The 24,047-nt window shown below is 37.9% G+C and overlaps 1 protein-coding gene and 1 pseudogene across 1 annotated transcript; one reads left to right on the forward strand and one right to left on the reverse strand.

Moving 5' to 3' along the window:
• Positions 1 to 982: 982 nt before the first annotated feature.
• On the reverse strand, positions 983 to 10,375 carry sbds.L (SBDS ribosome assembly guanine nucleotide exchange factor L homeolog). Its single transcript, XM_018246938.2, has 5 exons — positions 10,068 to 10,375; positions 8,517 to 8,646; positions 7,401 to 7,601; positions 6,074 to 6,238; positions 983 to 4,657 (listed from the first exon to the last, which is right to left on the reverse strand). Exons 1-5 carry the CDS (start codon positions 10,193 to 10,195, stop codon positions 4,529 to 4,531), a joined length of 753 nt encoding a protein of 250 aa, XP_018102427.1. The 5' UTR covers positions 10,196 to 10,375; the 3' UTR covers positions 983 to 4,528.
• Positions 10,376 to 10,508: 133 nt separating this feature from the next.
• LOC108708340 overlaps positions 10,509 to 24,047 on the forward strand; it is a 100,536-nt pseudogene continuing 86,997 nt past the window's right edge.

A 24,047-nucleotide genomic window follows, 5' to 3' on the forward strand; every position in this document is an offset into this window, starting at 1 on the left:
GTAATCCGTCTGGTTATCTGATGGCTCACTAGTCCCCTGGCCTACGATTGAGTAATATTTAGAACTGTTTTATGCAACCCTTCCCTGTAAAGATGGTTTAAAGGAGTACATAACTATCTTGTAGCCATAAAATTTGTTTAAAAATACCAGTACACATTTTGTCTAATGGCAATATTAAGAGCAGAGTGCATTACTATTACTATTACTATTACTATTACTATTACACTCAAAGTATCTGCCTACAGCCTTGTTTAATAGAGACTTCATAACCCTCCTTTCAATAAAGAAGGAATAGGCGGGGAGATTAAAAATTGGTTGGTAATTGAAAAGAAGAAGCATTGTGCTAGTAAGAAATCCCAAAGCTGCCAATTCTTATCCCTCGTTGGTATGCCTGGCTAGTTTTTTTAAATTAGGGTAAGGACACACTGGACGATTTGTCGCCAACGTTTTTAAAAAGTAAATCGCGGCGACAAGACAATCGTCTTTTTTGAACAGACGATTCACAGCGACTATTGGCACAGATTTGTATCCCATTACTCTGTGCGGTACGTGCTCCACCCAAACCGGAAACGGTTTGTGCTTCCCGCTGTAGCCTGGCGTCTTTACGTGCTTGCGTCATTGCGTTCGCATTGTAATTTGAATACAATTGCTGCTACTTATCTGTATGTGTGTGCGTGTCTAGGAGATTTCAGTGCTTTTCTAAGTACATGCTATTTCTGATAAATCGCTCGGAAAAGGGTCTCAGTGCGTTTTGGAGCTACAGGCGATTCACAAACGCGCTGTGGGCACAGGAGCTGGCGTCTTTCATTTGGTTTTGTTCAGAGACAAAACGAGCGATATGTCGCCGCGATTTGCTTTTTAAAAACGTTGGTGACAAATCGTCCAGTGTGTCCTTACCCTTAAGCTCTAAAAAACACCATCCTACCGACACACATCTCTGTAAATGTATTTTTTGCCTAAGGATATAAAAACACACACAGAGTATTTGCAAAGTATTATATTTATTTAAATATAAAGTCTTTTAACAAGCAAAATATTTGAGTTATATGGATGTGTCATTTTCTATGAGGCTGCTTTAAGTGATACTGTATGGCTATTTTTATCAGGCAGTGCTTAAAGGATATGAAATTAGCTTTCTTTTACTTATGTTTTGCAAAATGTGCATGCATGGATATATTCTGTGCATGCTCGAGGAAGAGCACACAGCTTGAAAATTGCACTTGAAACTATTTTTGCAGCTGAATATTAGTCCACTTGTATTAAACACTGTGTGTACAAGTGTAGTCAAAGTATTTTAAGTGTGTTCCATCTAGAATATCGGGGTAGCTGTCAATGACATAGAATGTGTCTCAGGCAAAGAAGTTACAATGTAAGTCCCAGGTTTCTAGTTTCCATTCAAATAAATAGAAACAAAGTATTGTTGCTTACATCTGACGGAGAGGAAGTTAATAGCTTAAGAGAGATACAGCACTAAAATCCAACTTTTTAAACTAAACAAATCACACACATGACTTGGTTTGACCCATTGCTAACATGAACTTATTGTTACACCCTTTATGACAAATCTCACTGACAGGAGAAATTGACAATGGAAGTAGATCGGAGCATTGTAAAATGTAGGATATAACTTAGAGCAAAGAAGGTTATAATCACAATATGCATTTTGCAGCCAGTACATTGGTTTGTTTCCGACTATATATCGGACTACAGTAAGCATCACACACATGTAATAATGAGAAATCACCTTTATAAATTATGTCTTCGCCATGCTTGACCAGTAAGCATTTTTCAAGGTGTAATCAGAAGTAAGAGGGAATCATTAGGGTTCGTGAGTTTGCACGAATGCATGGAAAAGTATTTAGGAGTATAAATGGATATAAACAAATCATCTAAGGCTCCGGTGAGCATAGCAACAAAAGGTAGTTTCTCATCTTTAACTATAAGAGAAATAAAAGTTTTCTAGGATTATAATAGACAATTTCTATAGTTTTCAAAATCAAAATGAATGACATTCCTAAGAATTATATATAAACTAAAGCTGGCCATACATATGGAAATCCGTTTGTTTGGCGAGGTTGGCAAATGAGCGCATGTTTCCACGTAATGCTCACCTTCAGATGGGCGATACTGCGCCGATCTTATCGTAGGCCTACGATTGGATCACAACAAGGAGAAAACTTTTGGCCAGATATCAAATGGAGAAACCCGTCGGAGGGCCCTATACACTGGACAATAAACTGGCGACTTAATGTCGGCAGCTTATATCTGCCCAGGAATGGGGGCTTAATATCTTTAGCCAGACGATAACCCTTCTGCATCTACCTGACATTTATATTCTCCACAGACAGCTCCTATAGAAACTGGGGCCATCCTCTCTGCTATTCACTGGTGCTTGGACTACCTTCCTGTTACTCATGTGCACAAAATGCCCTGTAACATCATGTTCACAATACTCACTTTGAAAATTGTAAGGGAAGTATCAGTAGTAACAGGGAATTGGGTATACACACTTCTTTCTATAGAAAAGTGCCTTCAAGTCACTCCCAACCCAGCAGTACCTGAACTAGAAAGTGTTGCTTGAATGCTTCCTTTCATCACACAGAGTGGAGGGATACCTCCAAAGGTTTGATTGAAATTGAACACAGAAGCCCAGCCAATGATGATCACACCGCCTTCAACCCATCGACTGATGCAACGGAGGTCAAGGGCCCTTGTTGGCCCATAAAGCCATTTCAAATTTGTAGGCTGCAATATTTACCCCTGGGCTGGGGGGTGGCATGGGGCAACTTTTCTTTAACAAGAAGTTTGTGTGCCCAGCTTCCTAGTAATATTTGTTCCTACTATGAGCCTGTAAGTATTACTTTAATTGGCTGGAGCACAGCTGGCAGACAAGGACAGCCCCCAGTAAAGTTTGTCCTCCTTTTATCTTCAAACAGCACATCTATGAAACCCTTTATAAAGTACTATAAAAGATACCACACTTCTTTTTCCAAAATAGAAGTCGTCAATTATTCGGCCTGTGGAATTTTGTGCATGCATATACTGATATTGTTTATCTAATAAGGTGTATATTATCCCTTAAGTATTTATAGACATGACATTGCAGTTAGCGATGTGATGTCTCTTCTACAGCAGAATGTTCCATGAAGCACTGATCATGGGCAGGATTCAAAAGTCATTCTTCTAAAAAGAAGACCCATCGCTTTAATCTTTGATTACAACTTCCACATTTCTCGTCTTTTTGTTTAACACTATATCCATCATCTTTGCTATTTATGGTGCTTTTTCCTTCATAAACATGTGACATTTAGTGACATTTAATGAACATACTTATGATGCTGTTATGTGGACATGTGTGAAGCTTTAGAACATATAAACATAGTTTGTTTTCTGTATTATGGCCCCTTATAAAGGCTTTGTAACAGGGCAACTATAGTCTAACATTAATAACACCTGTAACTTAGCAAGTGTGTTAAGTGCACAAATAACATATTACATTGCCTTAATATCCACAAAATATAATACTTTAAAATAGAAAGCAAAATCTGTTTAAGAGCTCAGAGTTATGGTACTTAATCTGAAATGTGTTCAGAGCAGCAGCACCAAATACTGTATATGTCATACATGCCTCCTGGAAAATGAAGAGAGGATGCTAAAGAGAATGGGGATGACTGTCACAGGATTACGAATATTTGTAATAGATAAGTATACGTTAAGTGGGAGTAAAATTTCAAAAAAAAGTTCCTCGGGCCCATAGTGGGATTGGAACTGGGCTCAGTAAAACCATAAATCTTAGGTTACCAAGAGATGTGACAATGAACCCAAAAATGAGCAGTCATTCTAGAAAACTGGTAAGGTTGGTCAGTATTTTCAGTACCAATTAAAATAGTTTGCATAAAGGTATTAATCTCATGTGCTTTGTGTGTTGCTTAACTTATAAAGCAGAGATTCTCCATTCCCCATCCTTGTGCATGTAAACAGACCATATGAAAGGAAAAAAAAAATTATAAAAAAAGATCATATTTCTATTTTTGGGTCTTTCTGCTTTGAAATGCAGAAACCAATAAACAAAATCTTGGTGAATCCAGATTTAACAAACGTATGACTGGAACACCACTCTAAGGAGTGGAATTCAAGACTTATTTTGTTAAACGAGCTATTCTGAACACAATGTCTGACAAGTATAAGTGAGTTAAAAGTAGTCTTTTAAAGGAAAGCTAAAGCTCAGCAATAAATTAGGCTACAAATTCTACATCTTATCTTTTGTGCTTCTGTACTTGCCCTTACTGTGACTCTGAAGAGGCCCCCATTAGATCTCTATCAGTGTTATGGACACTCAAATGATGGTCTTACAAGATGGTAAGCTCCTCTGGACAAATTTGAAGGCATGGGTAATTACTGTCATAGAATGCTGATCCTCTGGGCTGGTACAGGATGTTCAAAGTATAAAATATTACATTTCTAGCCATATTCATTTTAGACTTTAGTTGTAACAAATAATTTTTCGAGAATGCAAAAGCGTTGGTCTTCATTCGAACTTCTCATCGCCTTCTTCTACATCTTTCAGACTGAGGACTTCAAGAGTGCCCTTTCCTTTGGTCTCACAGCGTATTAACTCATCAATTTCTCTGAAGCAGCCAGGATCAATTAAGCAAACCTGAAATGCAGCATAAAAAGCACATTTTTATAAAAAGGTGAAAAAAAAAAAAGTTTAAAAAGTGCTCACATCTATCATGGTGTAGTAAAGAAAAAGTGAAAAAGCATTGAACTAATCAAGAAAAGAAAATAGACTTGTGTGTTTAATGCTTTCCAGTTCTAAATTATATACATAATTAATTGATGTAAATCATGAAATAAGGGTCAGGTCTATGATTTTCAATCACCTACTCAATGAAATGAGGTTTTATTTTCATCATATTTTTAGGAGGATTCTTTTTTTTGGTAATATTTAGAGTCCATCTGATCACAGGGCTTTTCCTAGCACTCAAACTATTTTTTTTTTTTTACAATCTAGAAGACTCCCTTTCCAAACTCTTGTTTGTAATGGATAGATCAGGGACATGTTAGTGACTGCAAAATTCTCAGCAGTCCTTCCTTTTAATAAGATAACTAAAGTGCCAAAGGAATGTCTTCCCTGAAATAGAACACTGTATAAATTTCTGTGCCGCAGGCCAGTTTATTAAGCGCCTCTCCAGTGACTAAAGGTGGCCATACACGGATAGATCCGCTCGTTTGGCGATGTCGCCAAACGAGCGGATCTCCCTCCGATATGCCCACCTTGAGGTGGGCAATATCGGGCTGATCCGATCGTGGGCCCTAGCCGATGCCGAACGGGCGGTCGGATCGCGGGACCGCATAAACGAATAGATGCGGCCGCGATCCGACGGGATTTTCTGTCCCATCTGATCGAGATCTGGCCGACTTTCGGCCAGATTTCGATCGGTGAAGCCCGTCGGGGGGCCCCATACACGGGCCAATAAGCTGCCGACACGGTCTGTCGGCAGCTTTTATCGGCCCGTGTATGGCCACCTTTAGTAATAAATAAAGTACCCTTGTTGCAAAATATGAGGATAAATATGAGTCACCTCGGAGTTCCATGACCTGTATAAAAACACCCAGCCTTCGGCCTTGTGCTTTTATATGGTCATGAAACTTCTCTATAACTTATAATATCCTGATATTTTACAAGAGGGGGTACTTGATACACTATTTATTCTGCCCATTAATCTGTGTATTCTCCTACCACCTTCTGCCCGTTGCTACTATACAGCAGACCTGCAAGGGGAAGATGGGCAGGGGAGCAAATTGTGAGCTGGTGACAAAATGACGTCATAGCTAAATCCCAAGTACTCCAAGTGATCTCTCTTTAACAATACTTTTGCACAATATCATATTCCTCCTGTGACTTCTTGCATGCTATAGCAACATGTGTGATATTCATCTGCAAAACTGACACTCATCTCCTTGTTCTACACAGACTTTGCTTTATGCATGATTTATTGTAGAATTTTTCCAAGTTTAGAATATGAGTAAAAAGATAATATCTAGATATTGAAAAGAAAATTTTATTTACAATTTCCAGCTCTTGATCAAAGTTTTCAGTTTCTGTGTGCTTTATTAGAGGCTTCAGTTTCTCTTTCAATTTCTTTCCCTCCTTAGCTGGTAAAATGAAGCGCAGTCTCATGTGGGCACGTTCAATCTGCATGGTCTCTTTCAGCTGCTTGATAACATCTAATGCCTGCAATGTACAACCATCAAAATGATACTATTAAATACTTGCTGTTATGTGTACCTGTAATGGAAAAGTATGTTTATGTCACATATCTCATGTATCTCAGCATCAATGCAAATAAGGCATAGCAGAGATAACTACAGATCTTGATGTATTTCTACAGAACTTGTCAAATATGCTTGTCGCACTGCCAGGTGTGAAGACGCCGAGACTAACATGGAGTATCATATTGATGGATAAAGTAAATCAGGATTATCCATTAGCAAATTTTATCAGTTATGTTAAGGCCATGGCATATCAGAAAATAAAACCATTCACATTCAGCACAACACTTGCAGTCTGTTCCCCTGTCAAGATCTGGCCAGTATATATACAGGTATTAGGACAGAGGAAAACATATAGAGATGAAACAGAAAATGAAATGGGGTGCGGGTTTGGCTCAGTCATAATAGACCACTGTACTCTACTACTTTTAATCTTCCCTTTTTTTTTTATACACTGTATTTTATTATCCAGCTTTTTCCTCAATGCTGTGCATTTTTAAAGTACAGGTATGGGATCTGTTATCTGGAAACCAGTTATCCAGAAAGCTTCAAAATACAGAAAGACCAACTCTCATAGACTCCATTTCATCCACATAATCCAACTTTTTAAAAATTATTCCTTTTTCTCTGTAATAAAACAGTACCTTGTACTTGATCCAAACTAAGATATAATTAATCCTTATTGGAAACAAAACTGGCCCATTGGATTTATTTAATGTTTACATAATTTTTAATAATAATATTTTTTTAGTAGACTTAAGATACGAAGATCCAAATTATAGAAAGATCCATTATCCAGAAAACTCCAGGTCCCGAGCATTCTGAGTAACAGGTCCTTTGTTTGTACAGGTATTGAACCTGTTATCCAGAATGCTCAGGACCTGTAGTTTTTTCACCTTAAAATGAGCTTACTTGGTGTTAAATGGTTTTGACAGAGATACAATATTTATCACCTTTAAAATTACAATCTTTCCAAGACTTTTATTTTGATGAACACAATTACATAAAAAGGTTTGTTTTGCTTTAATAATTATTATTCTCTTTAATAATTGATATTATTGATAGTAATAATATGAGTATAATAGGTTTTTCTCCAAAGGATTAGCAGTAGTAAATGATTGTACCTGTTGCTTAGTGCTCTTGGCTGCTTTCACGGAGTAATGGATATCTTTCATGGCTCGTTCAATTAGGTTAACAGTGTAAGGTCTCTTTGTCTCTGGATTTACACACTTTTCGGCCACAATTGTTGCAATATCTCGAAACATCTGTTCTAACTGTGTGCTCCGCTCTTTTTCTGACACCTGCAGTTCTCCTTTAGATAAAATCTAAAAAGATATTTAAAGATATTTTTTAAAATCACAAAACAGGAAATTTAGTAAATTCATTGTCTGCTGGTGGTTACCTTTCTAACTGATAAATTAGATAAGAAGGTCACATACATCAGAAATATAATTTTAAAGAAATAGATGCACCAGGAACCATTTTGCAAATTCACTTACCCTTGGTGTGTATAGACTAATATATAGAAAGAAGTCACTCGGAGGCAGGTTATGTAATAAAAGTTACTAAGTTTGCCCAGGAGTGGTAACCCATAGCAATCAGCAGGTATAATTTACTGGTCACCTGTTTAAAAGCAAACATCTTATTGGTTGCTATGGTTAGTGCTCTTGGACAAACTTAATGAATTTTATTACATATGGGGGATGTTTCGTTCTACTACGCTGTGAACAGTGATGCTATCATTTGGCTGTCTAAAATCTGTAATCACTTGTGAGGTTTTGTCTTCACCATACTGAGGTTTATTAACGGTTATTATTTAATAAAATGAGGATGAAACATTGAAATGCAGTATTTCAAACCTGTTTATTACATAACTGTTAATAATCAGATGTTAGAAAGAAAACGTCTCAAAAGATGCTGGACGTGGTTGCCTTTTTGCTCAATGCTATTTATAATTGATGTGGAGGAAATCTGAACCAATAGTCTTCATAGTCTGGATTAAAGTGCAAACAGAGCATTCAGTGCTTTACGTACAGCAGTATAAGATCTAGCAGACTTGAATGCCAAACACATCCTGACCCAGTGCAAGCTATTAATTCTGCAAGTAATCTTAATTGTATAGGGCCAAATCAGATGACCACTGTAAACTGCAATGAAAAGAGACCAGAGAAAAAAGAATCTATTACACAGGCAGATAGACTTGAGGAACTTGGATAATGTTTACGTTCACCATTACTAACCTGCTTGCAGATTTCAGTCTGGTCTTCAGTGCCAAATGCTTTGAGAAGATCTTCTTTTTTAGCTACTTGGCCTTTAGATACATTCATAAAAACAGAGTGGGTTTGCAAGACTTCATCTAGATCTTTTTCGCTGCAAAAAAATAAAAAAATAAAATAAAAAAAATTATATATATATATATATATATATATATATATATATATATATATATATATATATATATATATAAACATGAGTAATTGTAATATTCATAATACTCCACTCAGTTTTTATTGGTCAGGGCTTCATACAAAAACTTTTACAGTGCTAAATCTTTCTATTTTTGTCTGTAAGTTAAGGGGCCTTCTCAACAATCAGCATTTTAATCTTTTATATTTACTCATATATGGTTATTATATTGTTTCCTGCCTGTTTTATTACCTTTTTATCCAGTTATGTACAGCAACTCTCCATCATCTTCTCTCTTGCCAGTGCATACCTCAGTGGGGGAGCACAGTGATAGTAGAAGGCTACCCTGTATTAAATGGCTTACACTTCAATAACATCATGGACTAACATTTAGTAAGAGAGGCTTAATGCCATAGACCAGTCAGTTTCACATCCTTCTGATGGAAAGGATTAAAATAACGGCTAATTTTTTTTTTTTAAACAAAAAAAAAGTTGTATATTGAAAAGTGATTTATATTTGCGTTATCTAATATTACTTATATTTTTGTTTTTGGGTGAAGGAGCCCTTTAAAAGAGACATTTTGTGTAAAAATTAAAAACATACCAGTGCATTATACTTATTTAGATATAGAAGAATTGTGCTTAAGAAAGTAGTGTTTCCGGCTGATTTATTGAATATTTCTGAAAAAAACCCTAATAATCCCTCCCTTCTCTTACACTTCCTGCATTCCCAGGCTGTGCAGGGGAGCCAGAAGCTCTCAGCTCACTGTACTGTAGGACAGGAGCCAATCAGCAGCTAGGAGGACCTGATAGGGAACTGAAACCTGTATGTGCTTGTGTGACTGCAGGGCTGTGATTGGCTGTCCCCCTCCCACTGTGCTTCTAGCAGGGACCGTAAGGACACGCCCAGCCCTCATTTGAAACACAAACAGGGATCCAAGAAGCTCCAATAAAGGGGCTATTTTTAAAGATAATATTAATTTTTAGCACAATGTAAAAGCAACACCATATATTACTTATAATTGCCTACAGAATTGGTTTTTTTTCATTTATCCTATATGTCTCCTTTAATGAAGGATGTTATAATAACACATATTACATACATTTTCAGACCCCCTCATCCTAAACCGTAACACTTTAGTTTAGCATTAAAACATTCGGAAAAAAACAGAAGTCATCACTGACTTATTCACCGCACCACGTGATACCGTATTTGCGTCCCATGCCTCACTATAGGGTTCATATTACCGCCCACTAGTCATCAGCTAAAAATGTGATTGGCCTATAAGGTCTCTAAGCCACGCTAGGTTAGATTCAACACTCAGACAAGTAAAAGGAGCCAAATGCATTTACCGCCGTTACGCCAACTAGTAGCAAATACTCACGTTCCACTTCTCCAGCTCATGACTTTGTTTTTGTAGCAGGCAATCTCATATCTCTTCCCTCCTTTCTTCATTCGCACCACCGCCACATTGGTGAGGCGGATCTGGTTGGTTGGGGTGAAGATGGACATGTTGCCTGTAAACTTCTAACCCCCACGAATTGTATTTTTCAAACAAACGTAACAGGGAACACTCAAAACGCATAAACAACTTTTTCGGTTCTCCTCCACATTAGGCTGTGGCGCAGCAGGGACACGCACATGCGCAGAGAATATTTTCCCTACCGGAAGTGTTTTTCTGAGTCTGTGCGCACAATGAGCTTTGCAGCAGACAGCTGCTTCTAGATATTGTCAATAAAGTTTGTTTGCTACTACGGCAATGGAAAAAACACGCTGTATAAATCATGATACGTAAGGGAACAAATATGGCTGCCCCCAGCATGTCATGAGTGTGTCAGTGGTTCTGTAAATTACTGTAAGTCCTCAGTCCGTTCTTTAGCATGCTATCTTCCCTGATTTTGGTTATTGTGGCCCAAGCAGCTTTTGTGGCTGCACAACAAGAAGATATGGGTGAGTTGGAATATAATGGAGACTTCCGCGTCTCAGTTGTAACTTGTCAAAAGTTTTTCGGTCACATTACTGTATTGCTAGTGGGGCGGCCGATATTGGACCTATTATACAAGTGACTTCATCAAAGCACTGGCGTTGCTGGAGAGTTGTAGTTCCTCTTTAAAGCTATTTCTCTAGGAGTTGTTTAATAAAATGTCAGCATGTTCCACTACGCTATGTAATGCCTACTAGCATAATAAACAGTGTGACGCAAACAAACCAATAAAAGTGCAGGGGTTCCCAACCTTTTTTTACCCGTGAGACACAATTTAAATGGAAAAAGAGTTGGGGAGCAACACAAACATGAAAAAGTCCCTTGGGGTGCCAAATAAGTGCTGTGATTGGGTATTGGTAGCCTCTATGTGGACTGGCAGCCTACAGGAGGATCTGTCCGGTTTTGACCTGGACAGCCCGGCATTTTGAAGAGCTGCCCCGGTCAAAACTTCCTGCCCAGTTTTCCAAATAAGGAAAACAGGGCAGGATTCCCTTGGTTGACACAGCAATTGGCCAATCGTCGTGTCATAGCTCACCCCCTGACTTCACAACCACTCCCACCTATGACATGACCCCGCCCACTGATGTCATGGCCCGCCCCCTGCCCAGTCTTAGCCATGTGCAAAGGTGGCAACACTACTCCAAGTAGGGTTGGCATTAGTGATGTGCGGGTCAGGGTTTTCCTGACCCGCACCCGACCCTAACTTGCCCTGCTCCAGCCGATGACGTCACAAAAGGGGTGGGGTGAGCAGACGCGAGACTATAAAACTGGAAGTCGGAAGCCGGCATTTGAAGGTGGCGGGCAGGGAGAGCAGGAAAAGAGCTCAACTCGCACCCGCCCACCACCCGCGAGGAGCAGTGCGAAGTCTACCCGATCCCTGATCGGGTTGGCCCGCACATCACTAGTTGGCACCTGTCTAGTTTTGACCCAAACAGCCCGGTATTTTGAAGGGCTGCCCAGGTCAAAATTTCCAGCCTGGTTTTCCAAAGATTTTCCCATGATCGATCGCTGTCATAGCCCCGCCCCTCTATGTCACGGCCCACCTCTAGATGTCACAGCCCTGGCCGATCTCCACCGTGGGAAAAGGTGGCAACCCTACTTCCAAGCCTCGAATACAAAAATCAGCACCTGCTTTGAGGACACTGAGAGCAACATCCAAGGTGTTGGTGAGCAACATGTTGCTCACAAGCTACTGGTTGGGGATCACTTATCTAGTGTAAGGCAGCCAATTATTTTTAAATAGCACTTTATACTGATTCACTTTCAGTAAGACTACATATTTTTTCAGGACACCATAAGATATCTAACTCCACTAGAGAATTTGTGTAATTCCTCATCTGTAACAAGATAGGATGTTTAAAATATAATTTAGAGAAATGTCAAACATGTTATTGCATGCTTGAAAATACAACTGGTTTTCAAAGTACGGTGCCATAACTCCTGAGTTCCAGTACCATTTATGTGTAGATCATTAAACACAGCAGTACAATACTAAATTTTATAATCAGCCCACCAAATACAGGTATGGGCCCTGAAACACAGAATGCTCTGGACCTGGGACTTTCCGGGTTAATGGATCTTTTGGTAATTTGGATCTTCCTACCTTGTCTACTAGAGAATCATGTAAACAGTAAATACACCCAATAAGCTGGTTTTGCTTCCAATAAGGATTAATTGTATCTTAGTTGGGATCAAGTACAAGCTACTGTGTTATTATTACAGAGAAAAAGGAAATAGTTTTTAAGCATTTAGATTATTTGGATAAAATGGTGTCTATGGGAGACAGCCTTTCTGTTATTCAGAGCTTTCTGGATAACGGTTTCCAGATAACGGATCCCATACCTGTACATGCATACTTTAAATTGGAAGTTTAAAAAGGCCACTAACTGTAATTGTCCCCTGCCTAGAAAACTATATATTTTTTATAATGTACACATTTTGGTTAATTCAGAATAGGCAAATGTCTTTCTGCTCCAAACTGCTTTGTTGAGGTTTTTTAAGTCAAATTTCTGAAAATGGACTTAGAACTTAAAATTGATTGAATTTTATCACCCACATGTACTTAATTATGAGATAAAGCATCATAAATTTGAATAACGGGTATTTGTGATAATTTTAAGGGCTAATTATGCATATAATTACCAACGTATGTGACATGTAGGGATCTCAAAACGAAAACAGGGCATGCATTATTACAACACTGGCATTATTGCCATAGAGCAGATATTGTGATTAGGGGCCCAAGGGAGAGGTCGGCTCAGACCACAGGATTTGCTATATGGTGCCACCTGGTTCCAAACTGGGATTCAAAATGTGCCCTGCCATTTTAAGTGGACAGAGGCCCAAATTGCCTCACACCAGCCCAATATATGGTGACTGTCTTACAACTACCACTCTGTAAGATTGCCTGTCTGGACCTGGTGTCACATATGGCTAATGACTCGCTCTTCATTCTACATGTTTTCCAAAATCTACTTAACTACAGGTGCACGTGATGGTGGTGGGGAGCAAGTTACAATTCATCTGAGGTTGTTGGCGGCGCAGGGGTGTGCTGCAGTCTATTTAGTGGTCCAGCTTGTGACAAAGGGCAATAAATACTAGAAACAGATGCTGCTGCTATTTGCTTTGTGGTTATAGGTAATTTATTTAAACAAACAAACGCACAACTTAAAATGCAGGAAGAACTGACATAAAATACAGAAACGTCCTGAATCCACAGTCAATGCAAGAATGATATAAACAAATATATATACAGGTGGTTACAAGTATATACAAAGTGTCAAACTTAGCTGCATTTCAAAAGGCGTTTTTTATTATATCTCTGTATCTCCATAGGTGAATTAGCTAGTCAGATGTTGTAAACAGATCTACATGAAGTAGGTAGCTTAACCCTTTAGGTTGGTGTGTGTGTTGATGTAAGTAGTGATCAAATTGGTTGCTTGGCTTTACATGGGAGCTTCTTCTATGAGGAGAGGTATAAACATCTCCTCAGGTACCTGCAGAGGCTCCTTTTTAAAGGAACATGACCTTCTTTTATATATGTAAGTCGGTGAGCTGTGACAGCCATATTTTAGGCTTTGCTTAATCTTAGGCTTTTCTCAGCAAGAAAACTTTTCTATTAAACACTTTTTTCTAGGTTTTTAATTGTCCAGTATATGCAAAATGCATATGACTACCTTGCAAAGTACATCCAGCTATAATGTACATGTTAAATGAGTTTCTTTTTTCTTTTCTCTTGAAGATAAATCTACAGATGCGTGGGATTTTGCCTATACAAATCTGATGTTTTTGTGTCTGAACAGGTTTTACATCTACTCATGTGCTGCTATTGGTATCACTGTTTGGGTCTGCAGCCATTTTATTATGGCCTGGAAAAAGCACCAGGTAAGTATAAAATGTGATTTGTCTGTACAACCTTGTGTCGTTTAGTCATGCAATTATTTTTAAGATAAGATCAAGATCAAACTATCCCTTGCCCTTTACCAATTCATTCACAGTGAAATCTCTGGTTAGCTTCACCGATCACCTTGCACCAACAATTGGTGGCCAGAAATGCCTGTTGTACTATGAATTCGAATTTTGTTGCTTAATAATTAAATTACACTTTCCTTGATTGCCAGGATCTCCTATTTATCCTACATTCACATCACTGATTGAAACTTACAAAAATAATATATTATATACATTTTTAAAAAATGAAGTACGACTGCATATTATCTTGTACTACATTACATTTAACAGTGTACTAAAAGTTTATTTCTTTGAGATGTAAATGAGATGGAATTACTTGTGTGCTAAAAGTCGAACATGTCCTATTCAGAATTGGGAAGGGATTTGGGGGAAACGGCATAGATAAATAGCACCTATAGGTGATATTTATCTGAAGGTCAATTGAAAATAGTGAATTGATTATATTAAGCCTACACTGGTCTTTACAAAATTTGAGTCATTATTCATATTGCAGTGACTTGTGTGTCCGCTACCTGGTTACTTATAAAAAAACAGGCTATTGGTTGTGACTATATTCTGGTAGTTGTTTAAAGGAGAAATAAAGCCTAACTAAATAAGTAGCTAGAAATGTTGTACATTATATTTTCGGCTTCTGTACCAGCCCAAGGCAACCATAGCCCTTTAGCAGTAAAGATCTGTGCCTCCAAAGATGCCCCAGTAGCTCCCCATCTTCTTTTCTGCTGATTCACTGCACATGCTCTATGCTGCTGTCACTTACTGAGCTTAGGGGGAATTAATACAGATACTGTAATTACTACATGGCAGCACAGAAACCAGTGCAACTATCAGAATTTAATAATCAGCCTTTTAGCATCATCTTATATTACAGAAAAACTTAATTTTCTGCTTGAAAATTTGTGACGACCCCTAAGCTTAGCTAAACAGCTGCTCAGAGCCCACTGAGCATGTGATTGTCGCAGACACTTTTCAAGATGGTGACCCCCTGTGACAAGTTTGAAGTCCTGGATCATTGTTGCTACTGAGAAGCTGAAACTTTAAGTTGGAGCAATAAATTCAGTATATAAATGTCATATTTAGCTATATTCATTTTTAGTGTTTAGTTCTCCTTTAAGGGAAAAACATGCCACAAAAAGCCTTGTGTTTCAGTTAAGTCTTAGCCTAAATTGAATGTACTGATGAGCAAACCCACTGCAGTATCATTCAGTTGATTGCTCTCTCCATAAATAAACGGAATTCTGGTAAATATGTTGGATTAAATTCGGCTTGTGGAGATTTATATTGTATCCATAAATGTAATGATTAACTTTTTTCTTTAAAAGAATGAAAAGCTTCGCAATGGTTCTCTACCATTGAAGACAAAGGCCTTAAAAAGTGACAGTCCAACATCTGACAAGGAACAAAACGTGTATGTTGCTGGTGTGAAGATTTTCTATGGCTCTCAGACTGGCACTGCCAAGGTAAGGAGGAATGCTTTGTTCTAAAAGTCATTTATAAGATGCACTGAAGTTGTATCAATTATCCTGATGTTTCCTACATTGTTTCTGGTTATAGGTTTATGTATTGTCTGGTTTTTTTCCAGGGTTTTGCACATTTACTGTCTGGAGAAGTCACTCTTCTTGGGCTGCCAGTAGAAATTATTAATATGAAACAATATGATCCAGATGACAACTTAGTGGAAGAGGTGTGGCTTTGACCATTTTACTAAAATATTATCCGTTATTCAGTTAAAGTGTTTTTATTTAGTTTAACAGGTACAGCTCAGTTACATTAACATAACAGGTATACTTCAATATTCTGACTTTACAGGTGTTTGACATGCCATGCTCATGAAGTTAAAGTTACATGGCTTAATGTTTTCAGGGAAACATTGGCACTGGCTATTCTGCAGAGAAAGTTTTTTATATGTTTGCAGGTTTATGTATGAAGCCGTTATGGATGGACGAAAACCTATTTTTGGTATTCGACTGAACCCTGAATTTTTTAGGGAGGATTCGACTAACCCTGAATTTTTCAGGGAGGATTCATGTGAATCCCAAACTGAATCTGAACTGTAATTTGCCTATGCATATGTTCAAAAGGGATTACAATCTAAAATCAGTTAACTTAAAAGGGAACTATCATGAATAGGTATCTGCTTAACTTGGCCCAGTGCTGACAGGCAGCTTGTGTTCTGAGCAGAGAGTAGTGGTTCAACCATTCTTGACTGACCTCTAAAGTGCCACCCCCACCTGCCCATCTTTCCTATTTGATAGAAAACCTGGAAAAGACTTTGAAGATGGTCTAAAAATCCATCTCAAGAAACAAACTTTATTTCTTGGATATTTATGACTATCCCTTGTTTGTTCTTTTCTGAGCAGCAGCAGACGAGTTAAACAGTAACTTTAGGGCACCCACTTGCACATTCCTATAAAACTACAATTTGCATTCTGTAGTTATAAATTATACATAATTCAAATTGTAGTTTTATAGGATTGTGCAAGTGGATGCCCTAAGATTACTGTTTAACTACAACTCCCAGCATCCCCTGCCAGTTTACTTGGCAAGTATAAATATATGTTGTAGGAACTATAATTTGCTTTACTGTTTGTGCAATAGCACACTATAGTCACCCTTTTTATATATACAAGCAAATCTATAACAGGATATGAAGCTATTTCCTAAGAATACATACACAAACTGAGTGGGGAACTATTTATTATAGTGAGAAAGGAAACTGTGAAACTGAGTGTCAGTTAATTTGCTAATGCAAGTCAGCATGTCTGGGAAGGAATATAGTATTTATGCAAAGTTTTCCCTTGTGTTGCTTCGGTACTGTCCAGCACAGTTCAGCCTCTCCCAGGTCTAATGGACTGGGCACAAGTCCCTCCCTGCAGCAAAGTACATTCTACACACTGACCAGCTTGGCCTAATTAGCCTACTCTGCCTAATCAACAAGCCTTAAAGCCTGGTTAGTCAGTCTACAGAAGAGCTTTGACGGACATAGAAAGGTGTCTGTGAACCCAATATACAGCAATCTATGTGCCTGCACAGAGATCTTTAATGTTGCTGCCATTGTGTTGCTGCTGAAAGCTATTTTTTCTTCTGATCTGTTTATAGAAGAAACTACCTTTTTCAACCTGTTGATATTGGCTGAAATAAAAGCTGTTGTATCTTTAAGAGACATCTGCTGTCCTGACACTTACTCTGTGGGAGTTGCCATACTACCTCAAAAATGTTGCTGCACTATGTTATTAATTTTTATATTCCTAGTTATAAGCAAGTGAGTTTTCAAAGATATAATACATCCTGTAATTGCTAAAATAAAAAACAAAAGTTTAAGCTGTCTTGGTCTTTTAGAAGGTGTTAGAAATTGATGTGCATGAGACGTGTTACGGTCTTTGTGTTACGTCTTTGGTATTGAGCAAGTCTCTTTACTGTTCTATGTACAAGTGCAATGTAATCAGCACCCAGTCCAGCCTGGCTCCATTCCTTTACTTCCCCCATGCACATGTTTGCTGTTGGGGGAGTGGCTTCACGATATGCCACACCAAATAAGCTTTCACTCTGCTCTGTCACTCAAACCTTTCTCAGTCACTGACACCAGTTAGGGAGCCAGTTATACTGGAGAGTGGGGTATGGGAGGCTGCTTCAATGATTTGCCATAACTTTGTAATTTGTAGACTTCATATTTTCAATAAATAAAAAAAATCAAGCTAGTTCCCCTTTAAGGACATTTTGAGATTAATTGCAGTATATGTTGGTTGTATTTTTACTGTCAAATTAATTGTACACTGAAGTAATCTTATCCCTTTCTTTTGCAGACCACCAGTAAAAACATCTGTGTGTTTCTGGTAGCTACCTACACTGATGGACAGCCACCTGAAAGTGCAGAATGGTTCTGTAAGTGGCATCCAAGTGGCATCCAATGACTTTAGATTTGGAAAAACCTATCTTAAAGGCATGAGATATGCTGTATTTGGACTGGGAAACTCGGTATACATCACACATTATAACACGGTATGCTTGTGTTGCCATTGGTGTTTTTTTTAATGACGAGACAAGAATGTGCTGTGTAGAAGCTCTGCCTGCAGAGCCCCTTCATTCTATTCTTCTAATCTGTGGTGCATATGGAGTGCATTTCCTTGGTGTTCACTAGGTACTAGTGTGCTTGCATCATCTGTGCAGCTTCAGACACCTAGGTGCTAGTTTATTTCAGAAGAAAACCTAATGAGTTTGTTTTATAATGGCATCACTTTGTTTACTGTAGGTGGGAAAGAATATTGATAAATAGCTGTGGATGCTGAGCGCCAACCGTGTTATGACTCGAGCTGAAGGAGATTGCAATGTAGTAAAAAGTAAGCACGGCAGCATTGAATCCGACTTTGATGCATGGAAAGCAAAGTTCCTGAGCAGGTTAAAAGTACTGCTCCGTGGGGAGAAGAAGCCCTGTAGTGGCAAGTGCAAGAAGAGCAAGTGCAAGTCTAAAAAGAAATCCAGCATAGAGGCTATGGAAGAAGAGGAAAAGCACTCTGAACATGAGGACAGTGAGGTAAAACCTTGGGTTGCATTTTGATTTTTGAATAACTTAAAATCTATATGTATCAGTAAGTTACTTTCAGTATGTGATTTATTTATGGAAACAATTACTAGCTTCGGTCACAGGGCTGTATGGTAATCTCTATCTAAGGACAGAATTGCTGCTAAATCAAGTGCCAAGTGTATTCATGCTGTAGACAGAAAAATTTAGCAATGTACAGCTTTTTACTCTGTGTGATTGAGATACGGGTAGGACATCCATTATCCGGAAACCCGTTATCCAGAAAGTTCTAAATTACGGAAAGGCCATCTCCCATAGACTTTGTTTTATTCAAATAAAAAAAAAACAAAAAAAAAACAGTACAGGTATGTGACCTGTTATCGAAATGCTTGGGACCTGGTCTTTGCTTGGTAATGGATCTTTCCATAATTTGGATCTTCATGCCTTAAGTCTACTAGAAATTCATTTAGGCTGGTTAGGCCAATAGGCTGGTTCAGCTTCCAGTAAAGGATTAATTATATCTTAGTTTGGATAAAGTTCAAGGTACTGTTTTATTATTACAGAGAAAAAGGAAATCGTTTTTGAAAATTTAGATTATTTGGATAAAATGGAGTTTATGGGAAACAGTCTTTCTGTAATTCGGAGCTTTATGGATAACTGGTTTCCAGATAACAGATCCCATACCTGTAGCTTGTTCTTGATCCAAACTAAGATAAAATGAATCCGTATGGGAAGCAAAACCAGCCTATTGGGTTTATTTAATGTTTACATGATTTTCTAGTAGACTTGAGGCATGAAGATCTAAATTAATGAAAGAGCTGTTATCCGGAAAACCCCAGGTCTTGAGCATTCTGGGTAAGTGGTCTCATACCTGTACCATTAATTGGACTTCAGTCAGTAGCTACAACTAGTTACAGCATAATAATGGGCACTCCTACTAATTGTCGGAAGGAATAGAACATCCTGCATTTATCTGAAGTCTTAAAGGGATCATTTTACATTCTGTATATTTACAATACAGTAGTGGGAACATTATTCTGGTTAAATGTGAGTGCATGTGTGCATATCCAGCATATTTTGTAGACACTATTAAGATTAAATAACCCCATGTATAAAATGACTATGAAGATTTTCATTCATCCAGGTCATAGTATATCTAGTATAGGTCAATCTAAAAACAACTGGACTTGCTGTGTAATCAATGAAGACGTTTCACTACTCATCCGAGCAGCTTCTTCAGTTCAACTGACTGGTTTGGGAAGTTCTCGGTATATAAACTCTTCCACTAATCCATTTACAATGGCACATTGTAACTCTTCAAAGAGGTGACATCTGAAGAAACTCACAGAAGTGTTGATTCTGTGTAGTTGTGATAGGATTATCCAATGTGTCATGCAACTCCTAGATACAGGTGTTACTTGTGAGAGTTGCATGAATGGATGTGTGAAGTGTTCTTAATCCGCCGGGGTACAGATGTTAGAACAGCATTGTATGTAGCAGACAGGTGGTGTCGAAGGCCCCCACCTCTGTTCAGAGATGGTCTCTCCACCTTGACATGAATCGCCTCTTTCACGCCTCGTTCAAACCAGCGGTCTTCTTTATCCAAGATTTGGACCTTGCTGTCTTCAAAGGAGTGTCCCTTGTCTTTTAAGTGTAGAAAGACAGCTGAGTTTTGCCCTGTCGAGTTCTCCCTCCTGTGCTGAGCCATCTAGGAGTTGCATGACACATTGGATAATCCTATCACAACTACACAGAATCAACACCTCTGTGAGTTTCTTCAGATGTCACATCTTTGAAGAGTTACAATGTGCCATTGTAAATGGATTAGTGGAAGAGTTTATATACCGAGAACTTCCCAAACCAGTCAGTTGAATTGAAGAAGCTGCTCGGATGAGTAGTGAAACGTCTTCATTGATTACTCAGCAAGTCCAGTTGTTTTTAGATTGACCTATACTAGACATATATAAAATATAATTTTTAATCTATTTTACTTTTTAATTTCTTGCATGCAGTGTAAATATGATCAAAGTATCTTACAAAACCAGGTATGACAAGCCACTGAAAAAGTTTTTCAGTTTAAAAAAAGAAAAAACCTTTTCTTTGGCTTATTTGAAAACCGTTATCTAACTACTATATACTGTCTATACTGTATACCCTAGGGCAGAATTATCGGATTAACCCGATATCGCCCTGCCTTTGGTGGGCATATTGGGTTAAGAGACGCTTTTCCCAATTGCCAAACGATCGGATCCTATCGTCAGAGTTCACCATTTGCATAAATGCTTTTTAGGATGAAACGTTTGAGACAACCAGTGATTCTGAGCCTGAGGAACATGAGCCAGGAAGTGGCCTCATTGATGTTGAAGATCTTGGAAAGGCAATGAGCAATATGAAGAAAGCTAAGGTAGAATTATACCTAACATTTTTTCTTATGATCTAACTGTATGCCAGTATGTTAGGAACCAAGATGGTTAAACAAGGAGACGGAGAACAAACATGTTCAGTGTACTCCATGCCATGCATTTAAAAACCGTGACCAAAACATCACACATCACCATCAGATTTCCAGGCTCTGCTTTGTAAATGGCATATTTATCAAGTTGTATATGCATTTTCAGCCTAACATTTCAGTGTAAAAAGCTGCAGTTGCTTAAAAATGCTGTGCAAAAAAACAGACCCTCCACTGAAAATAATAAAAAAATTTTTAATTGCAGAAATTTATCGACCCAAGTTTTCCCTTTGACTTGAATGGGTTAAGCCATAAATATAATAACGTAAACTAACCATGTACACTACTGCGATAAGGTGCTTTAAAAGAAATTACACAGCTTTATACATTTTTTATGTATACCCTTTTCCAGTGTAATTATTTTGCACAGCCCCCTAATGTGTATTTGTAATTACAAATATACATACAGGAAATTACTTCTTAGCACTAACTATCCTCTTAGTCCTATGGCACACAGTCAGTATTCTCCACTTGAATTTTTCTGCTTTTGGAGAAGTTCCCAGTTTCAGACATTTAGTCATTTACTTAAATGGAAACTGCCAGTCACTACCAGTGACAGGAGAATTACACACAGAAAATGCACATTTGAGCACTAGTGACCAATTAATTCCATTGAAGCAAAGGACTGGCTGCATTTAGACATTTTATTTCAAGCTACAAAAAAAGCTTTAAGGCACTGTGCTCGAAATTATGTGGACAAAATGTATGTATTGCATTCCTGTTAACAGATTCCATACTTGTATTTATGATGTTAAAAATGTGTTATTTAAAAAAATTATAAAAAGTAATGCCTGTATGTGCTAACTGAAAAGCAACATTACAGCATTATACTATCACTGTACTTCACTATAGGTACGGGTCACTGAAGAGCTGTCTTATGTGGGATGGTGGTACAAAACTGAAAAAAAAAGTCTGCAGTTACCCAAAACAAGAAAATGATTTACTTGACACTGAACTGTAGCTAGAGAACCTGGCTTTAGGTTAATGGCTAAGAGGATTTGTGACATTTATTTCTCCAAAAGAGCAAATTCAAAGTAAATGGGACCCTCTATGATTGTGCGTTGTCCTGTCTAGTGCTGATCTTTTTTCGAGAAATATGTGCCTGTCTCTATAATATAAGGCACAATCAAGGTGTTTCATCCCCTAATTGCAAAACTGGCACATATACAATACCTAGAAGGCTTAAACTGTTATTGCTACAAAACATGGCTCTACAAATTACTTTGTGTGATTTACCCCCCCCCCCTGTCATATGTGCATAAACTGTATATAGCTGTTGAGTTGTTTTAATACCACTAGATGTCAGTAGAACTGGTGTAAACTCACCAGAATCATTCATCGTGAAATGCTTCACAATACGTTTATTCACTGCATTGCTCAGAAGTAATGGAAATTGCCAACCAAAAATATCTAGTTTTAACAACTGACCTCTTAAAATCTATGTATAACTTGTAATTATTTATAAAGAGCTGTAAGGAGATGCAGCGCTGTACAATCTTACAATGTATGAAAGTACACACATCAAGGACAAGTAACATAATAAACACAGTATAAAAACGTACAAGAGCTTAAGAAGGTCCCTGCCTCGTAGAAGTTGCAGTGGGTGTTAAAATATGCTTTTTATGCTTTCTTTCCCAAACTGCTTTTTTTCTGGGCTTCTTTCTAATAAGGAATGAACCTGTTTAAAAATAATAATAATAATTACACCATACATTTATTTACTTTTTGCATCTGTATAAAGAAATAAACAGCACAACAGAGTAGTACTGGTTACCTCTGGCAACATAATTTTAGTAACCATTAACCTCAACAAAGAGACTTTCTGATCATATATATAAGGAGTTTGTCCTGCTTCTTTGCAGGAGTCAGAAGCTGATTCTTGTTTATCTATATTATGGCTTATTGACTACATTGTAACTCTCTCTCTTGAACCATAAAACATTGAATGTACATATTGTCCCTTCAATTCTGTCAGGATTTGTCTGTTTGCAGCTGAACAGTACTTTGTGATTACAAAACAAAAAGGCCAGTCATATGAAAAATGTAATTTATTTTTCTGATATTCACCTGGTCTTTCCTAAATGCTGGTTCATACCTGACACCATATTTTTTTCTTTTTTTAATGTCTACAGGATAAATCAGATTAAAAAAAATTAGATTACACTAAACCTTCAGTTAATTAAATGGAACATACTCCTCCTCCTCTTTAAAGGACAAGGAAAGGCTATTTAAGAGTTAATCTTCATTGAAAGCCATACCTCTCTTGTTCACATCTCTGCAATTCAATCCCCTCTTGTTTAAGGGGTTATTCAGTTCAAACATTATATTGTGAAAAAAAAAATGCTGACTTCAGGAAAAAACACCTCATTCACCTTGCCAAGACTGATTCGCATGTGCATTACAGTTTTTCTGGGCAGCCCATGCGCATAATATTCATGAGCGTGCCTTGTGGAGCAGCGTTCCCATAAGCACTGGCCCGGCAAATTCCTCCCTTCCACAAGCGTGTACCAAACGTAACCAACTCTAATGGTTGCTATGGCGACGTGCGGATTTGGCCAAAGACAAATGCACTGGTTAGCAAGCATTTATTACTTGTGCTATACTGACCTGATCTGTTTGTGTTATTCCCTGCTGCCTCCATTTTACGGCTTGCAACGCTGCATACAGTATCATTATACTGTGCACACAAGATTGTGTGATGCGTTTGCGTCAAAGTACAGGTAGAATATCTGCGTATGCACATTTCTTTAACTAAGATGACACCTGCAATGGACATTTTCAAGCCAATACAAGAAGGGTCTCGTACAAGAAATAGGAATTAAAAAAAAAAAAAAAAACCTTAGCGATCAGGTACACGGTAAAGGATACTTTAACATAATGATGA

This window comes from Xenopus laevis, chromosome 2L (genome assembly GCF_017654675.1).
Source record: "Xenopus laevis strain J_2021 chromosome 2L, Xenopus_laevis_v10.1, whole genome shotgun sequence".
NCBI classification, from domain to species: domain Eukaryota; kingdom Metazoa; phylum Chordata; class Amphibia; order Anura; family Pipidae; genus Xenopus; species Xenopus laevis.

Excerpts from the sequence above, each read along its gene's own strand:
- sbds.L (XM_018246938.2), bottom strand. The coding sequence starts at position 10,195 with ATGTCCATCTTCACCCCAACCAACCAGATCCGCCTCACCAATGTGGCG. Across the intron at positions 7,602-8,516 it reads AGACTGAAATCTGCAAGCAG|ATTTTATCTAAAGGAGAACT; the intron begins GTTAGTAATGGT and ends ATATCTTTTTAG. Across the intron at positions 6,239-7,400 it reads CCAAGAGCACTAAGCAACAG|GCATTAGATGTTATCAAGCA; the intron begins GTACAATCATTT and ends TGTACATTGCAG.